This window comes from Bufo bufo, chromosome 2 (assembly GCF_905171765.1).
Source record: "Bufo bufo chromosome 2, aBufBuf1.1, whole genome shotgun sequence".
NCBI classification, from domain to species: Eukaryota; Metazoa; Chordata; class Amphibia; order Anura; family Bufonidae; genus Bufo; species Bufo bufo.
The window spans coordinates 192548353-192569476 of record NC_053390.1 but is presented as its reverse complement, the minus strand read 5'-3'; the positions used below and the strand labels follow the sequence as shown (position 1 = coordinate 192569476).

General features: G+C 43.8%; 1 protein-coding gene across 1 annotated transcript in view; it reads right to left on the bottom strand.

Moving 5' to 3' along the window:
- Positions 1-2484: 2484 nt before the first annotated feature.
- ADAMTS19 (ADAM metallopeptidase with thrombospondin type 1 motif 19) overlaps positions 2485-21124 on the bottom strand; it is a 366657-nt gene continuing 348017 nt past the window's right edge. Inside the window, exons 22-23 of the mRNA XM_040415985.1 lie at positions 7306-7483; positions 2485-2883 (exon numbers count right to left, since the gene is read on the bottom strand). Of these exons, the coding sequence (XP_040271919.1) occupies positions 2732-2883; positions 7306-7483 (330 nt within the window). The 3' untranslated portion in view covers positions 2485-2731. The remainder of the gene's footprint in view (positions 2884-7305; positions 7484-21124) is intronic.

Genomic DNA, 21124 nt, shown 5'->3' with positions numbered 1-21124 from the left:
TTTCTGACATACATATTTTTAAATCTTTGGCATGATTAGTGTAGGGGAAGTGCTTATTGATCTAAAAATGTAATGCTAATATTTATCATCAAAGGCATGGGAGCAAACTATAGTTTGTATCAAGCTACGTTCTGTACAGTTAACATGCTGCCATTTTTGAAGATCCCTATGCATTACAACAGGAGTGCAGCCTGGGGGCCACATGCAGCCCGATACTAGGAGTCCTAACCTGCCCTCTCCGACCCTGCACTATACATTAGACAGTCCTCTAGTTATCTAAGAATTATTTTCCATTTGAGACATTTAAGACATATCCACAAGACTTGCTATAAATGTTTGGTAGGTGGAGGTTCCATCTCCAGGACACCTGTATGTCCTAAGAAGGGGGTGCCATGATCCCGTATTCAGGACTCTAGAGTGGAAGAGATAAAGCTTAGATGTGGCCATGCATGCTTATGGCTCTTCATTGTAGTTTATAAGAGTTGTGAAATGCTTGGGTGCTTCTGTAATGCCTATAAACTATAACAGCAAGAGGTGTCTGTACATATGCAAAGTATTCTCCTCCCTGGAGTGGCAAACAGGTGACCCAAATTCTACAGATGGGTCCCAGTAGAGGATCCCCCACCTATCATACCTACCAGTAGAGGAATACATTTATAGTATATTCTCTCAAATTTGCTTATATATATATATATGTATAGTGTGTATTTGGAATGTCTGCAGACTCTTCACTTTGTTCACATTTTATTATGTTATCTTGTGCATAAAAGTTCAAATTTTTAAATGTGATGGTCACCATCACAGCCTACTATTGGCTGCATCCCCAGTCCCCGAATGTTTTGATCCATGCGTTTAGGGTCATGGTTGTTGGAAGGTAAACCTTCAGTCCATTCTGGTGTCCAGAGCATTCTGTATCGGGTTTTCATTAAGAATATCTCTGTATTTTGCTCCTTTCAGCTTTCCCTCAACTTTGACTAGTCCTCTTGTCCCTGCTGCATGATACTGCCACCACCATGCTTCACTGTAGGGATGGTATTGGGTTGTTCCTGGTTTCCTACAAACATGACGCTTAGAACTGAGGCCAAAAAGGCCAATCTTGGTTTAATCAGACCAGAGAATCTTGTTTCTCACAGTCTGTGAGTCCTTTAGATGTTATTTTTTTCTAACTTTCATGTGTCTTTTACAGAGGAAAGACTTATTTCTAGCCACTCTGTCATCAAGCCCAAATTGGTGGAATGCTGCATTGATCTTTGGAGCTCAGCCAGAGTGACCATTGGGTTCTTGGTCAGCTGTCTTACCAAGGCCCTTTCAGCCCCAATTACTTAGTTTGGAGGTGTGTACAGCTCTAGGAAGAGTCCTGGTTGTTCCAAATGTTTTCCATTTAAGAATCATGGAGGCTACTGTGCTCTTGGGAAATTTCAATGGAGCAGACATTTTTTGGTACCCATCTGCAGATCTGTGCCTCTACAGTCCTGTCTCTGGGGTGTAGTTCTTTCCTCCTCATGGCTTAGTTTTTGCTCTGATATGCATTGCCAGCTGTAAGACTTTATATAGACAGGGCTATGTCTTTCTATATCTCATCCAATCAACTGAATTTATCACAGGTGGACTCCAATCAAAGTGTAGAAACATCTCAAAGATGATCAAGAGAAAGGGGAGGCTTTCAGATCTAAACTTCAAGTGCCATAGCAAAAGATCTGAATACTTATGTTTAGACACGATTTTAGTTTTTGCTTTTTAAGAAATTAACGAACATTTCTAAAATTCTGTTTTCACTTTCTCACCATGGGGTACTGAGTGCAGATTGATTGAGGAAAACTTTTTTTTTAGCACAAGGGTGCAACATAAAATGTGAAAAAAGTGAAAGGATCTTAAGACTTTCTGAATGTACTGTATATATAAGCCCTTTTAACATAGGAGAATTGTACCACAACTCACATTCCCCCACTCCCCTGACATTTGGTCTGATACTCTGTTGATCTAAAAAGACATAGGAGCATGGATCTCTCAAATGTGATATAAATGAGAACTTTAACTTGTTAAGGTGGTCAGTGCAATCTTTGGTTTTTTGGTTGATAGGATAACTTTTTCCCCCCCACAAATTCAAGAAAAGGATAGTGAATTACCATGTTATACATTATACAATGGAGCAGGTATGGAACCATGTGAAATAAAATTCCAATTTGCTCTTCGCTCTCAACCTGCATGTACTGTAGCTAACATTTTTGTGCAATGTTGAACAATTACAAAACCACTAATATCGAAACATTACTGATAAAGAGCAATTTCTGTAATTACAGTATAGGGTGGGCCATGTGAACAGTAATGTGGAGCAACTATATTAACAGTGCCTATATGACTTGGAACATCTTCACAAAGGATAACTGGGGAGTGGTTTTCCTAAAGGGATCAATATTTCATCTCAGACCAAAAGAGAAGGAGCCATTTAAGGGGATTTTAAATCTAAACAGATCCATGCACTGATCTAAAAAAAAGATGCGTAATGTTATATTTGTAGCTGCAGTACAATGACTTGATCTACAGTCCAAATGTAGAAATGATGTTCCAGTCTTGTAAAAATGTAAGCAATCATTATGGTGTGAACGGTGATGCAAATAAAAATAAATTAAACTGATTAAATAATATGAACTCTGTTAAGGTTTGTTTGGGATATGCTAGAAAAGTGTGTGTTTTAGATATAATATTGGGAATTATCTATACAAAACTAAGGTCAACTCCTGTGCTGCATCTTCTGAGCGTAATAGTCCCTGCATGTTTCACAGCAGCGTTGGTACCACCTCATGTCTTGGCATAGATTTTTCTCTCGAATTACTTTACAATAGACTGGCCACTGGTCTTGAAGACATTTGAAGGTTAAAGCAGCTGAAAATACAAATTAAACAATAAATTATATGATCAATAATAAAAAAAAAAAACAGTTTTTCCTAAAATCTAAATTATATATTTTAAAGGGAACCTGTCACCGGGATTTTGTGTATAGAGCTGTGGCCATGGGTTGCTAAATGGCCGCTAGCACATCTGCAATATCCAGTAGCTCTGTGTGCTTTTATTGTGTAAAAAAAAAGTTTTGATACATATGCAAATTAACCTGAGATGAGTCCTGTCCCTGAGATGAGCCCAGCACCACCCCGCATCCTCAGAATCTCCTCCTTGCTCCCCGACATCAGAAAGCTAGAGCGCCGTAATCTCGTGATGCGTGAGCTAGCGCATGCGCAGTGTCGTCATAGTGTTTCCTCCCTGTGCTGGCATCAGCCTCAGGGAAGGAACTGTGCATCGAGAGATAACGGCGCTCTAGCTTTCTGAGATTATATATATGTGTATATATATATATATATATATAATATATATATATATATATATATATACAGTACAGACCAAAAGTTTGGACACACCTTCTCATTCAAAGAGCTTTCTTTATTTTCATGACTATGAAGGAATCAAAACTATGAATTAACGCATATGGAATTATATACATAACAAACAAGTGTGAAACAACTGAAAATATGTCATATTCTAGGTTCTTCAAAGTAGCCACCTTTTGCTTTGATTACTGCTTTGCACTCTTGGCATTCTCTTGATGAGCTTCAAGAGATAGTCCCCTGAAATGGTCTTCCAACAGTCTTGAAGGAGTTCCCAGAGATGCTTAGCACTTGTTGGCCCTTTTGCCTTCACTCTGCGGTCTAGCTCACCCCAAACCATCTCGATTGGGTTCAGGTCCGGTGACTGTGGAGGCCAGCACCCCATCACTCTCCTTCATGGTCAAATAGCCCTTACTTTCAAAGTTTTCCCAATTTTTCGGCTGACTGACTGACCTTCATTTCTTAAAGTAATGATGGCCACTCGTTTTTCTTTACTTAGCTGCTTTTTTCTTACCATAATACAAATTCTAAAAGTCTATTCAGGAGGACTATCAGCTGTGTATCCACCTGACTTCTCCTCAACGCCACTGATGGTCCCAACCCCATTTATAAGGCAAGAAATCCCACTTATTAAACCTGACAGGGCACACCTGTGAAGTGAAAACCATTTCAGGGGACTACCTCTTGAAGCTCATCAAGAGAATGCCAAGAGTGTGCAAAGCAGTAATCAAAGCAAAAGGTGGCTACTTTGAAGACCCTAGAATATGACATATTTTCAGTTGTTTCACACTTGTTTGTTATGTATATAATTCCACATGTGTTAATTCATAGTTTTAATGCCTTCAGTGTGAATCTACAATTTTCATAAACATGAAAATAAAGAAAACTCTTTGAATGAGAAAGTGTGTCCAAACTTTTGGTCTGTACTGTAATTGCCGTTGACTTATTGGCAACTGTGTCTCATCATCATCCACATAATTAAACAGTAATTGCCGTTCCCCACCGTTATCTTCTTGTGACTGTGGATGCTCAAGAGTTTGGGAATCAGGGCACAAGATCTGTCACTCTTCAAGCGTGCTTGTCGAGAGGGCCAAATCAAGGAATGATGCTGAAAAGAGCACCTCAGAAAATCAGAGTGTGGGATCACTTGCTTGCCCAGACTCTCCATGGTGGGAGGAAGGAGGATCAGGGTGAGGATTGTGTTGACCAGACTCTTGGCTACTGAGACTGGACTTGGTGGAAATCAGGGTGGTGCTTAACCGACTGGAAGCATTATCTGCTGCAATCCAACCGACCACCTGGTCGCACTGGTCTAACTTCAAGAGTGGTGTAGTAATGAAAGGTTTCTATGGACGGTAGCTCAAATCTGTTTTGTAAGGAAGTGAATGTAGCCACACCATCAAGGGAAAGTACATAAGTGGTAAATCCTTGTGAGTCCTTTTTCTGTCCAAAGTCTAATTGAACCTGGGGAATCCTGTCCTGGGGAAATAGTGGGTTCTTTAAAAGTGGTAGAAGAGTCAGGTGCGGGGAATGTAACCAAGCCGAGTATTTGACCAAGTCCCAAATTTTGAGAGAATGTTTAAGGATGGGATTAGTAATTGTGGGTGGAGAGGCAGGTGGAGTCCATAGCATCGTGTCAATGGACAGGAGAGCAATATTCAAGGCTTCAAGGGAAAGCCAAAGTGGGGTATCTCTGATAGAGCTAATCAGGGCTAATTCAGCTATTTGAGCTGCTTTGTAATATTCTTAATAATTCGGTACCCCGAGAACTCTTTTGAGTCTATATCTATATAAAGTATAGTGTGTAACACCCCACAGTTATGTTACTAAACTCTTTTATCCCGCTACAATATGTTAAGAGCATTAACCTTGTCATCTCATGTAATTTCACATAATATCTTCACAACTGTGCATTCTAAACCTTGTCAAATGTATAATTATTGCAATTTTTATGTTCACCAGCAGGTGAAAGCAATGTTCTTGCAAGGAGCTACGTTCAGTTTAGTGTTCCTAGGCTGGAATAGTTCATTCCAGTTTAGCTCCCCCTCTGTGAGCAGAGTGGGTTGCTCCCACATCCTGCCTCATGGGTGGAGAAGGAAGTTATAGTGAGTGTGCCAGCCACCTGCTGCTGTGTAGGAGCTCCCAGATCTAGGGAATCAAGCCAGGATCTTGTCTCGGCTGAGATATTGATCATCATCCCCAGCCTGAGCCTTGCAGCCTCAGCTGGAAGAAGCAAGCAGGCAACTCCAGTTTCAGGAAGAAACCATACCCTGAAGAAGATAGCTGTGAGTACAGTCCAGAGACCCAGGAGAAGCTATATTCCTGCTCAGCTAGTCAGTCCCCATATAACAGAAGATAAAAAGTGCAGAAGCCAAATTCCTGCCACATTACAGAGCAATTAAGCAGACGTCCTTACCTGCAAGCTCCAGGTACATGAGAGAGCAGAAGCATAAATTCCTGCCAACCATTGCCAATACCTGCTGGGACCTAAGACTAAAGCTGTATCTTGCTTGGATGTAAGCTACAACCAGTAAAGACAAGTTTGAACTTCACTCCAAAGTCTGGATCTCAATTACTGCTGCAAATCCCTCTATTACTCCTACTAGCACTACACTCAATTTATTGCAAGTGAGCCAGGATGCAGGAGTCCAGCCGTACCCAGGTAGGAGACACCATTGACACCATTATCATTACCATAAAGAGACATTACACCACTCTGGCATTCCTAACCTGGTACGTGAGTTACAACACTTTAAAGGACCCTGTGACAGTACCCTGCGCATGCTGCAATTGGCGTCACAAACAAAACTATAGACTATTATACCCATATCCTGACCCACTGCATAATTTTGGGCGTCCGTGTAACTTTACCACGGTCCTGCTCATTGCAAGTGCGCCTCTCTATAAATTGAATTATTCCAAACATCGATTGTATGCTTTTCAGGAAATATGTTGGAACTGCGACTGGGAGAGCTTTAGAATAGTATAACAATTTGGGCAAAAATCAATTTTTTGAGAATTAACCCTCCCAATTCAAGATATGCAGTAGCCGCTCCAGCTTTCTAGAAGTAGTCTCAACTTTCTCTGGAGAGGTGGGTAATTGTGTGAGCAAAGTGTATCGTAGGAGGCTGCTAAATGGACTCCTAGATATTTCAGGTATTCAGATGATCAGAGGAAAGGGAAATTAGAGCGAAGTCGTGAAACTTTAGATGATGGGAGCAAGGTATTAAATGTGAGCCCTGAGACTGCCCCGAACCTGGACAACCCCGAGAGCAGATTAGGAAAGGAAATATGAGGACACAATATTATCATTAGAATGTCATCCTCAAACATACACATCTTATGGTGGATGGACACAAGTTCCACACCTTTAATATCAATATTGCTATGAATACGGATTTCCAGTGGTTCTAGTGCCAATATAAACAATAAAAGGTACAAGGGGCATCCCTGTTGTGTGCCCTGAACATGAAACTTAATTTAAACAATAGGTTATTTTCTGATGACACATTCCCTTTTTTTTTTTTTATCACTGTTAATGTGTTTGTCCCAGATAGCTCAAGATACCTTCAGAGGTTTTGGGGAGTCCATGATGCAGTGGATCACAGCAGAATTGGGACACAATATTATGTTTTAATCTTATGGCTTGTTGTCAGTGTATAAAATAACACTTCATGAGAAACTTGTGCAAAAGCAAAGATTCACCTTTAAAGTTCTGAAGACATGCATGACGTACATATAATATAAAAGAGATAATAGCATGGCAAAGCAGGCACTTCTCTTATTACTAATTTGTGGTCCAAAAGTTACAAATCACTTCATAAATCCTCTGTACTGTCTAGACATAGAAAGAATGGATCCTGACCTGGAATAGCATTAAAAAAAACTTCAATGCATCTATCTCGTAATTGTTTTGTATGCTTACCAAGTCGAGGTGAAGTTATTCTGTTAACGTTTACTTTTTCATTACAGGCTTGTAGATGACATGGTCTATATGCTGCTGGTTTTTCAGATGAAAAGCATTCATTTCCATGCCTTCCCGTAATTCTGTGCATGCATTGAATTACTCTTGACTGCATGCCTTTTCCACATGTCACGGAACACTAAGTTCAATAAAAGAATATAAAAATACAAGTTAGAGCTTTATGTGAGACCTGCCATGTAACATACTATAAATAAGGCACATTTATTGTAATATACATGTTAACTTTGAGACTTGCATACAAGAAGTCTGAAATTGGCTGCCAAATATTTTTATTCATCTACAGATTGAAATGTTTTAAATGTCTTGCTTTCCCAAAGGTTTTCTGAAATGCATGTGGACTATATTTTACTTTTATTTGATAGTATTTTGGGGTTAACAAGCTTGTTGTCAATATTCAAGTGATATATAAAAAGGAATGATAAATCTGTAAGTACTGTAAGATTCAATAGTTAATATATTTAATAGATTAATTTTTCATATTTACTACTGCTGAAAAAAATAAGTAAAAAATTAAAAGCATCAAATCATTGTGATTTTATTTGCGGACTTTTTATAGCCACTCTAACATTTATTATTCTGCACTATTGTACTGCTACAGGGTTGCACTTTTATTATTATTACTGTACGCCCTATTGTACTAATATACTCTCAGTAAAACTCAAAGCAATTTAGTAGCCTCTGTATTTGCATAGCAAGTTCTCTGTAGCACTAGTATAGTCTCAATAGAAAAGACTGATGCATATGGTTAAGGGCTTTTTTCCCAAGAGAACAGTCTCAATTACTTACGCAGTCTAAATTTTTTCTCTCGCTTTGGCTGTCTATTGACAGCACAAAACCACATTTGCAGACATGTTTATAGAATCTGTTATAGAGTTTTTAGCCAACATGAAGGATAATGAAGGAGATCCAAGTGAACGTCAGTGCTCTAGACTGATCACCCCTACTGAATTTTGTTGATTTGATAGTTAGCACTGTTGCCTTGCAGCATCTACAGTGCATTTGAAAAGTCTTCAGAACCTTTCAGTTTTTCCACATTTTGTTATGTTGTGGCCTTGTGCTAAAATTAAAAAAATCAAGTTCCCCCCCTATCATTCTGCACCCAATACCTCATAATGAGAAAGCTAAAACTGAATTTTAGAAATGTTTGCAAAATTATTTGAAAGGAAAACCAACGTATTTAGACCCTTTGCTATGACACCTCAAATATATAGCTCTGGTGGCCTCCCATTTTTCTGGATAATCTTTGAGATGTTTCTACACCTTGATTGGAGTCCAACTTTGGTAAATTCAGTTGATTGGACATAATTTGGAAAGACACTGTCTATATACGGTCAGAGAGCTAAAAATACATATCAATGCAAAAACCAAGTCATGAGGAGGAAAGAACTGCTTGTAGAGTTCAGAAACATGATTGTGTGAAGGCTTAGATCTGGCGTAGGGTACAAAAAAAATTGTGCCCCACTGAAAGATACCAAGAGCACAGTGGCCTACATAATTCTTAAATGGAACACTTTGTAACAATCAGGACTCTTCCTAGAGCTGGCTGCCCATCAAACTAAGTAATTGGGAGGAAAAGGTCTTGGTAAGAAAGGTGGCCAAGAACCCAGTGGTCCTTTTGACTGACCAAAGATCCTGTATGCAGATAGGAGAATCTTACAGAAGGTCAGCCATCACTGCAGCATTCCACCAGGTTTATGGCAGAGTGTCCGGAAAGAAGCCTATTCTCAGTAAAAGACAAATGAGATGTTTTCAAAAAAGCACATAAAAGACTCTCAGACTGTGAGAAACAAGATTCCCTGGTCTGATGAAATCAAGATTGCACATTTTGGCCTCAATTCTAAGCCTCATATTTGGAGGAAACCAGGCACTACCCATTAACATCCCTAAAGTGAAGCATGTGGTGGCAGCATCATGCTGTGGGCATGTTTTGCAGCGGCTGGGACAAGGAGACTGGTTAGACCTAAGGAAAAGATGAGTGGAGCAAAGTACAGAGATATTCCTAATGAAAACCTGATCCATAGTGCTCTGGACCTCAGACTGGGCTGAATGTTCACCTTCCAGTAAGCCTGAGGACAAAGACAAGAAAACACAGGAGTGGCTTAGGCACAACTTTGTGACTGTCCTTGAGTTGCCCAGCCAGAACCCTGACCTGAACCCAATTAAATAATCCTGGAGAGACCTGAAAACGGCTGTTTACCGACAGATCTGCAGAGAAGAACAGCAAAAAATCCCCGTATCCATATGTGCAAACTTTGTGACATTATATCCAAGAAGACTGGAGGCTGTAATCGCTGCCAATGGTGCTTTAACCAAGTCCTGAGGGTCTGAACTCTGAATACTTACATCAATTCAAGTTTAGATTTTCTTTTTCGATGAATTAGCTAATATTTTGAACATTCTGTTTTCACTTTGTTACTGATGAGTGCAGAATGATGGGAAAACACTTGAAGAAGGCCACAACATAACAAAACATGAAAACAGTGAAAGGGTCTTAAGACTTTCCGAATTCACTTTAGGTCTTTTGCATTTTTGCACACAGGTTCAGGGTCGGCGCTTCCATATAGGCAAGGGTAATTGCCCCCGGGCCCCCGAGACCTTAGAGCCCGCCCCACGCCGGCCCGCTACTAACTATATTTTCGTGGGGGCAGCTGCGGCAGGACAACAGTCACACGGCGATGAGCGCTTCCATTGTCTTGGTGCTCTTTGATCTACTTCCTTCTGTTTTGACAAAGGCCCAAACTGGATACCCACAAGTTTTAAGTGCCCCTCTGAGGTGTTTGAATTCTCAGGGGCATAGCTATAGAACATGCAGAGGAAACAGTCACAATCACTTAGAGCCTGAGGAAGCCAACCGTTCCACTGCCACAAAAGAATACAACAGTATTATAAATTGTATACGGTGGGTAGGGGATTTTGCACTGCTCCACTGGACCCCTACGTAAAAATAGAGAAGCCAAGCTTGAATAGAGGCGGGGGGGTTAGACATCTATTGCCTGCCACATACAATGCTGTATTGACACCTTTTTCTGGGAGGTCATTATCACCTACTGACTCCAATTAGGATAATGGAATCAACACCTTTCACCCCATGCTGGGTATAATGACCTCTGACCACATGCTGGGTATAATTACCAGATGTTGATTAAGTTACATATTTATTCCCAGAGAATTCTTGTACAGTCACTCAGAATTGAGAAAGCTTGTTGGAAGAACGAGTGAAACGTTTTCAAGAAACCTACAGTGCGTCCAGTTGCCTTGATTTATTCTTTCCAGATATAGCTGTATACTACCTTCATTGGTGGGCAATTTTAATTCTTAATAGATTGTTCCTGTTCATAAGTATATGTTAAACATCTATAATTGAGATTCCTCAGTGGTCGATACCTTTTAATGGCTAAGTGAAAAGATGATGGCACAATTCCAAGCCATGAGACTACTCAGAGCTCTTCTTCAGGCATCTATTCCTGAGGTGCCTGAGGAAGAGGCCCGAGTAGTCCCAAAAGCTTTCAATTGTGTAATCAGCTTTTCAGTTAGAAATTAAAATGTATAGCCATTGTGTAATTTCATTTTTTTATCTTCTATTTACTGGCTAAATACAAATATATTGTTTTACTCATACTCAGAGACGTAACTTGAATCTTCTGTGCAGCAGTGCAAAACCTCCCACCCACCGTATACAATTTATAATACTGTTGTATTCTTTTGTGGCAGTGGAACTGTTGGCTTCCTCAAGCTCTAAGTGATTGTGACTGTTTCCTCTGCATGTTCTATAGCTATGCCCCTATCCATAATGCTTTCGTGCTCTGAAATGCTTTCATCCCCTAATAGTTAAGGTCCTCCCTCCTAGTAGATTTTTATTTGATTCCGAATTGGTGATTTTGTATGCTTATCTCTTAGGCCATTTTTGCACGGTCAGCATTTGTTCAGAATTTTGTATCAGTATTTAAAGCCAAAACAAGGAGCATAACCTACAGAACCTACAAAAAAATGTTTGAAGTTTTAGAAAGATTTTCATTAATACAGTAAAAGCCATAGACACAGAAGCGATTGAAAAAGTAATATTCCACAATTTTCACTAATATTAAGAGATCAAGATTAGGTTTATTTTGGAACTTCCTAGTAAGTTACCATAAAATAACACAAGCATTAAGTCAAGAAGTATGTAACTGACAAAGGAAACATTTTAGGCCGCTGTACAGCTCATAATGTTGCTCTGCGAGTTGTGTCAGGCTGCAAACATATGAGCACAGAACATGTGTTAATAATGACCTGTCTTTATAATTTGTATATAAATTCAATGCAAAATTTCTATGTTTTTAACAAACCAATCCTAAACTTGGCATACATGGTAATTACTCATACTGTATTTCTTCATTTCATTTACTGCCAAAGTATAGGTTGGAAGTAAGGAATTTTCTTCAGGCCAATAGCTGAGGAAGGTGTTAAATTGACATCCACTGGCCTCAGAGTAAAAGGAGAAAGTCCTAAATTAAGTGGAGAAACTGTAAAGGGCATGGTTACAATGGTGATTTTTACATCAATAGAGTTTTCATCTCAAAGTAAAGGAGTCAGAAGGAAATCAGTCAACACTAGGGGTTATGCTTGAAACGAAAAATAAACCTTACCTAGCAGATCCCAAGCTGCTGTTTAAGTTCTTCTGGGCGGGCTTTGATAATCTGGCAGCCTCGGTAATGTCACGATGATGACATGTGACAGCTGCAGCCAATCAATGGCCTCAGCGGTGAACTGGCTGCAGGGGTTGTTAATGTGATTTCACTGCTGCGGACAGGACAACGGAGCCTAGGCAGGAAAATTCGAGAGGTGGCATGGGATCTGCTAGATGAGTAATGGTCGATTCTTTATTGCAGGTGCGCCATGAATCTTCTCCAGTCTCCACCAGTACAAAACAACCCTTTTAACCATTTTTCACGAACATCAAATTTTTCTGAAATATTAATCAGGCTTCATTACAAACTAGTAGTGATGAGCGAGCATGCTCGGGCGAGTACCGATTTGGCTCGAGCATTGCTATGCTTGGCATGTGGCAGTACTCGCCCGAATACCACGTGTGCTCGTTGCATTGCTCGAGTCTCCTCCCCACACGTTTGACGCCTCCTAAGCAGCCAATAAACGTTCAGGTAAGTAATTCCCTTCAGTGTAATGCAATAGCCATGTTAGCTATTAGCTTACACTGATTGGCTGGCCGGAACACGTGATACCAGTTTATATAGGAGCCGATGTCCCGCGCTCAGATCATTCAACGTGAGGGAGAACAGACAGTAGGCAGGGACAGATAGCGTTTTGCTGGAAATTCACAGATTTAACTGCAAAAAAACAATTGAAAGACCAAACAGTCCTCTTAAGGACTACAGTGTGTGTTTGACAGCAGTGCAGCACCATTTTTTTTTTTTAAGTAGCCAAAAGCTTTTAAAAGACAGAAAGATTTGATATTAGTGAGATCTACAGCACACCACCAGACATTATAAAAAGAGGCTTATTCACTAGAGTCAGGGCCGTCTTTAATATTGATTGGACCCTGGGCAAAAATTTACTTGGGCCCCCTGGATCCCGCCTTCCCACACCTTAGCAGGCAATCACGCCCTCCACCACAACACACACAAAAAAATCCACGCATGTGGTAGAGTACAGTGAATGACTGTAAATACTTCCAGTTCTGAAGACTCCAGCGGCTCAGGATCAGTGCTCTGGGCAGCTGGGCTCAGGCTGGAAGTGGGCACCACTCTGCAGGAAGGAGACCAGGGCTCGGCTCACTCTAGTGTTACAGTGCACCCCAGCACCCCACAGTATGCAGTATAGCAACATATAGTATACAGCACCCCACAGTATGCAGTATAGCACCCTATAGTATACAGCACTACACAGTATGCAGTATAGCACCCCACCCCACACTATACAGTACCACACAGTATATAGTAGAGCAGTATAGCAGCCCACAGTATACAGCACCACACAGTATACAACACCTCACAGTATACAGTAGAGCAGTATAGCACCTCACCGTATACAGCACCCCAAACTATACACTATACAGCCCCCCACACTATACAGTACAGCAGTATAGCACTCCACACTATACAGCACCCACAGTATACAGCCCCCCACAGTATACAGTACAGCAGTATAGCACTCCACAATATACAGCACCCACAGTATACAGTATACAGCCCCCCACACTATACAGGCCCCCACACTATACAGGCCCCCACACAGTATACAGCCCCCCCACACAGTATACAGCCCCCCACACAGTATACAGGCCGCCCACAGTATACAGCCTCCCCACAGTATACAGCCCCCCACAGTATACAGGCCCCCCACAGTATACAGCCCCCCCACAGTATACAGCCCCCCACAGTATACAGCCCCCCCCCCACAGTATACAGCCCCCCCCACAGTATACAGGCCCCACACAGTATACAGCCCCACACAGTATACAGCCCCACACAGTATACAGGCCCCCCACAGTATACAGGCCCCCCACAGTATACAGGCCCCCCACAGTATACAGCCCCCCCACAGTATACAGGCCCCCACAGTATACAGGCCCCCCACAGTCAGTATACAGGCCCCCCACAGTATACAGCACCCCACTATACAGTAGTTTACAGTATATTAGCATAACAGCCCCTGTCACCTTTTTCTGATGTAATCTTCACACAAAAAGCTCCACAGTTAAGGCAAACTTCTCCTGCAACATTCCTGATAGGACCTGTGATGACCTCATAGCCATGTGACCAGTAATATTGCTAGGTTACTGGTCACATGGTGATGATGTCATCTAAGGTCCTAGATCACACTCACAGCTCTCACAGACACAGTTCGCTGGCTGGAGTGTCGGCAGGCATGGCATGGCAGCACCCCCTGTGTAGCTGACAGCCTGACACCCGGGGCAGTGGCTAGCAGGGCTCAAGAGGCAGCTGCCTTGGGCCCCCCAGGAGCAACTGGGCCCGGGGCAGCTGCCCCTTTTGCCCCTTGGTAAAGATGGCCCTGACTAGAGTGTGTCTGCAATTGAGATCTACAGTATGCCATCAGAAAGCAGTGTGTTTGGCAGACATTAAAAAATGGGTTTATTCACTAGAATTTGTCTGCTAGTGAGATATACACCACGCCATCAGAGAATAATTTTTTTCTAGGGAAATTAACCTAATTTGTGCCACATCTGTGTGCGTGTTCAATCCGCAACCGTTATATTCAGTACTCCAGCAGAGAATTATTTATATTTTGGGCAAATTTAACTAGTTTTGGGCACATCTGTGTGTGCGTTTAATCCAAAAACGTTATATACAGTATTCCAGCAGAGAATATATTTTATTTGGGACAAATTTAACTAGTTTTAGGCACATCTGTGTGTGCGTTTAGGCCGCAACCGTATATACAGTATTCCAGCAGAGAATTATTTGTATTTGGGACACATTTTCCTAACAATTTTTCCTCTAAACAGTTAAATTATCTGCGCCACATCTCCTGTGTAAAGTGTTTGCATCCAAAAAATATCTGTGACATCCAGTGTACTTTTTCCGTAGACGGTGTCCACTGCGGACAGTGACATTAGCTGCACCACATCTCCTGTGTAACGTGTGCACATCCCAAAAATATCTGTGACATAGAGTGTACTTTTTCAATAGACGGTGTCCGCTTCTGACAGTGATATAAACAGTGCCACATCTGCAGTGTAACATGTGCGCTTCAAAAATTAATCTGTGACATGCAGTGTACTTTTTCCGTAGACGGTGTCCACTGCGGACAGTGACATTAGCTGCACCACATCTCCTGTGTAACGTGTGCAGATCCCAAAAATATCTGTGACATAGAGTGTACTTTTTCAATAGACGGTGTCCGCTTCTGACAGTGATATAAACAGTGCCACATCTGCAGTGTAACATGTGCGCTTCAAAAATTAATCTGTGACATGCAGTGTACTTTTTCCGTAGACGGTGTCCACTGCGGACAGTGACATTAGCTGCACCACATCTCCTGTGTAACGTGTGCAGATCCCAAAAATATCTGTGACATAGAGTGTACTTTTTCAATAGACGGTGTCCGCTTCTGACAGTGATATAAACAGTGCCACATCTGCAGTGTAACGTGTGCGCTTCAAAAATTAATCTGTGACATGCAGTGTACTTTTTCCGTAGACGGTGTCCGCCTCTGACAGTGACCTTACCAGGGCTATATCTGCAGTGTAACGTGTGCGCTTCAAAAATTTATCTGTGACATACAGTGTACTTTGTCAATAGACAGTGTCCGCTTCTGAGAGTGACATTACCAGTGCCACATCTGCAGTGTAATGTGTGCGCTTCAAAAATATATCTGTGACATACAGTATACTTTTTTGCGTAGACGCTGTGGACAGTGACATTACCGGTGGTACCTCTCCTGTATAACGTTTCCTCATCCCAAACACCTGTGACATTCCCTGTAATTTTTCATTAGCCGCTGGTGACAGCATTGACATTATCTGCGGGATATCTCCTGTGTGACCTTTCCACATCCCAAATACCTTTTTTAATTTGTTTGCGCATACACTTCCAAATTCTACGCTACTGTACGTGTGACAGACTTTCAATCATATATTACATTTAATATGAAGAAGGCGAGCAATAAGGGATGGAGCAGTGGCCGTGATGCTGATAATGCACGCATCATTGCGTGGTGAAACTGTATCTGCTACCAGAGCACAAGAAAAACAATCATTCACGATACCTAGCTTCATGTCCCAGTTTGCAGGGTGGCGCAGGACACCAATCTTGAAGTGAGACCAGTGCGACCAGGTGGTCGGTTGGATTGCAGCAGATAATGCTTCCAGCCGCTTAAGCACCACCCTGTCTTCCACCAAGTCCAGTCTCAGTAGCCACGAGTCTGCTCAACCCAATCCTCACCCTGATCCTTCCTCCTCCCACCATGGAGAGTCTAGGCAAACAAGTGATCCCACACTCGGATATTCCGAGGAGCTCTTTTCAGCGCCATTCCTTTATTTGGACCTCTCGCCAAGCACGCTTGAAATGGGACAGATCTTGTGCCTGATTCCCAAACTCTTGAGCATCCACAATCACAAGAAGATGACATGGGGAACAGCAATGACTGTTTAATGAGGAGGAGGAAAAGGGAAAAGGCGGGCCACACCAAACAGGTCCGCAACTGTTCCCCAGAGCACACCCTTGCAGAAATCTACCTTGCCAAGGGCTAGGTGTTCCACAGTCTGGCGTTTTTTTGAGGAAAGTGCAGACGACAAAAGAATTGTCATTTGCAACCTGTGCCATACAAAAATGAGCAGGGGCGTGAACTCTAGCAAACTCACCACCAGCATGATCCGCCACACGGCATCAAAGCACTGTAATAGGTAGGCTGAATGCCTGGGTCCACAATCTGTGCCTGCGGGTCACACCACTGCCTCCTCTTCCCCTGTGTTACGTGCTGGCCAATCCCCTGTCCAAGACGCAGGCCCGGATTCCTCCTGCCCTGCACCTGGACCTTCGCAAGCACCATCAGCAACCACATCCACTTTCGTGTCCCAGCGCAGAGAACAAATGCCCTTACCCCAGGCATTTGAACGCAAGCGCAAATACCCAGCCACCAACCCACATGCCATAGCACTAAATGCACAGCTTTCCAAATTACTGGCCCTGGAAATATTGCCTTTTAGGCATGTGCACACTGAGGTGTTCCGCAGCCTCATGTCGGTGGCCGTCCCGCGTTAAGCAGTCCCCAGCCGCCACTATTTTTCAAGGTGTGCTGTGCCCGCCTTACACCAACATGTGTCCCATAACATCACACGTGGCCTGACCAACACAGTTACTGGGAAGGTCCACTTAAAGGATAACTGTCACACTTAGACCCTAATTTCAATTTTCATATATGTAGTTACTAATAACATGATATTCCAGAAGCAGTTACTATTAGACTGACTTACCCCATATTTAATAAGATTCAGCCCTTAGCAACCAGTCTGCATAAAACTGCAATTTCACTATTCAGTTAAGATGGCCGCCACTGCCCTCACCCTGAGGCTAATCCCACCTGCCCTCACTAGCCAGTGACAATAGCCCCCCAAAAGTGTCAGTAACCAGAGCCCTCCCCCCTAAAGGGTTAATCTCCTGCAGCACAAAGGGGTCCTCTTACCACATGTTGCTTTCATTTATACACTGAGCAGATGGCAGATCTCCCTTCCCTGTTGTGCGCTGCACCAACTCTGCATTCTCCAGCTCTGCAGAGTGAGGGAGCGTCTGCCAAGCGCAGGGACAGGGAGAAGTGCACACAGCCCAGGCACTGTTATCAGCTGCTGGAGAGGACCTGGCTTTAATCATTTACTTACAGTCCCTGGCTGTCTGTAATGTGACCTTGCACGCAGCGTCCTTCAACAGAGACGGACCATGCCTAGCAACCATATTTTAAGCACAGGTAAAAACAGTGGCGTCGCCAGGCGGGGGCCAGAGGGGGCCACGGCCCCCCCCCTACATCACGCTGTGCCCCCCCCATGTGCCCCCCCAACTAAAATGCCCCCCCCCCAAGTGGGCCGCCACCGGGCACAGGGAGATGAGCGCAATGGAAGCGCTCATCTCCATAGTAATCTGCCTGTGCTGCGGCGGTGCAGGGGAGGGAGAGGCGTGTCCCTTCCCCTTCCTCTGATAGGCTGCAAGCACTAGGCCTATCAGAGGCCGGCGCAGGCGGCGCAATGACGTCACCGCGCCGCCTGAGCCATACAGCGCGGGACACAGGCCGGAAGAGGCCTGCATCGCATCGCTGACACTGAGGTAAGTATAATTTTTTTTTTTTTTTTACAATAGTGTTACTGGCACATTGGGGGGCTTATTACAATACTGGCGCATGATGGGCGGGGGGGCTTAATGGCACATGATGGGGGGGCTTAATACTGGCACATGATGGGGGGGCCTAATACTGGCACATGATGGGGGGCTTAATACTGGCACATGATGTGGGGGGGCTTAATACTGGCACGTAATGGAGGGGGCTTAATACTGGCACGTAATGGAGGGGGCTTATTACTGGCACGTAATGGGGGGCTTATTACTGGCACGTAATGGGGGGGGCTTATTACTGGCACGTAATGGGGGGCTTATTACTGGCACGTAATGGGGGGCTTACAACTGGCACGTAATGGGGGGGCTTATTACTGGCACGTAATGGGGGGGCTTATTACTGGCACATAATGGGGGGGTTATTACTGGCACATGATGGGGGGCTTATTACTGGCACGTGATGGGGGCTTATTACTGGCACGTGATGGGGGCTTATTACTTGCACGTGATGGGGGCTTATTACTGGCACGTGATGGGGGCTTATTACTGGCACGTGATGGGGGGCTTATTACTGGCACATTGGGGGGCTCTTGTTACGGGCACGTGATAGGGGACACTTATTACTGGCAGTGGCACGTTATTGAGGGCACTTATTACTGGCACATTATTGGTGGGCACTACAGGGGCATCCACTGAGGCCACAAAGAAGGGGTATTTTATATGGGGGGCTCTACAGTAGCATTTTATACTGGGACACATGGTGGGTACTATGGGGAAGGGGGGAGAGGAGTACTATGGAGTCATCTACGGGGGGCACTAAGAAGGGGTATTTTATACTTGCAAATTATGGGGGACACTGAGGGCATCTACTGGGGCACGATATATGGGGCATTTTATACTGGTACATTATGGGGGGCACTAGGAGGAAGGGGGAGAGGAGCACTATGGGGGCATTTACTGGGGGCACTATATAGGGGTATTTTATACTGGCACATTATAGGGGACATTAGCTCAACTAATGTCGCATTGTCACATTATAAGGAGAATTATTTCTACTGGGGGGCATTATGGTGGGCTTTATTTCTCCCCCATGGTATGACCCCCCCTAGTAGCAGCACCAGCCTCTCCCTGCTCTGTGACCCCTCAGCCCCTTCTCCAAATCCCTATTATAAAATCTATCTCATTAGGATAAAACATAACATCAGATCCACCGAGCCCCCCAGCCAAGTGTTGAAGTTGTGTCCGAGATCCCCAAGGGCCAAGCCAAGTAACAGTAAGTTTTCATGTGAAATATGTTTATGTTATAGACATATAGCATACACTGTGCCACACAATATACAGTATACCGCTACACTGTGGCACACAATATACAGTATACCTCTACACTGTGCACCACAATGTACAGTATACCTCTACACTGTGCCACACAGTATACCTCTACACTGTGCCACACAATATACAGTATACCTCTACTCTGTGCCACACAATATACAGTATACCTCTACACTGTGACACACAATATAAAGTATACCTCTATACTGTGCCCCACAATGTACAGTATACCACTACACTGTGGGACACAATGTACAGTATACCTCTACACTCTGTAGTCTGTTCTATAAGCACCCTTGTTCTGTGGTGGCGGACAGAAAATAATCTGGAAGTGCCCCTCCCGAGACCAGGCTCTGGATCCGCCACTGGTCTGGACCGCTCACAGGAGTGTACATTTCTTCTAAACTGTAATCTGTATGCTCTTAACTGCAGAAATCAGCACTCGCTCGATAACAACTAACAGGCAGTACCTGTAGGCTGTAGCCTGGCCCTGTTACCGAAGTTTGCCGAGTGGTGTAAGGTTAAGCAGGGGTCAAGTCCTGGGAAAAAAGGTGTGGGAACTCACCCAAGATCCACTGCAAACCCCCCCCCCCAAAAATAAATTAATTAATTAACATGAAATAAACATGGAGATCCCAGTGCCAGCTGCCTTGCTGGTGGACGATTGGCATATACTTCTGCTGTGGCCCACAGCAGAAGTATATGCCAATCGTCCACCAGCAAGGCAGCTGGCACTGGGATCTCCATGTTATTGGTCAGTTAATACATCAGGGACCCCCTGGCATGGGGCCTGGGCATAGCTAAGTGCAAACTGGGTGATCCATAGGCAGGATCGGGTGGCTGCCCTCATCCACCAGCCCGTCCCTAATGGCAGTCAATACCCCCTTAGGAAATCTCTCATCAGATGTGAGAGCAGCAGCGATCGATCAGCCAGGATTAATGTGCACAGTGGGAGGCCTCCCTTAGGCAAGTGACAAACTGCCCCCCTCATTCTTAGGCAAGTGACAAACTCAGCTCTGCTACATCTACAATGAGCAACTACAACAAATGTAATGCCAAACTGCAGTTCCTCTATGTGGGTCCAGTGGAAGCTATCCAAGGCATCACAATCACATAGAGGAACTTCAGTTTGGCATTACATTTGTTGTAGTTGCTCATTGTAGATGTACTAGAGCTGGGTTTGTCACTTGCCTAAGATTGAGGAGGGGGGGCAGTTTGTCACTTGCCTAAGGCCAGGGTAAGGGGGGCCTCCCACCCAGGCTGTGCACATTAATCCTGGCTGATCGATCGCTTCTGGCCTGCTGCTGTGCTGCCTGCAGTCACATCTGATGAGAGTACTGACTGAGATTTGTTTCCTAAAGGAGGGGGTATTGACTGGTCTGGTCTGGGGCTGCTGTGCTTAAGTTATCACTATGTCACCGCCACCGGCGCTCCCACCAGGCGGGCCCCTGGACTCACTCAGGGACAGTCACAGACACTTAGACTGGTCTGGACCGGACCACCAGGACCCCGGTCCAGTCGGATGGTCCAGCCACGCTCACCTCAGTCAGTGAGTCACTCGCAGCCAGCAACGCTGCACACGGCTTACCGAAGTTTGCCGAGTGGTGTAAGGTTAAGCAGGGGTCAAGTCCTGGGAAAAAAGGTGTGGG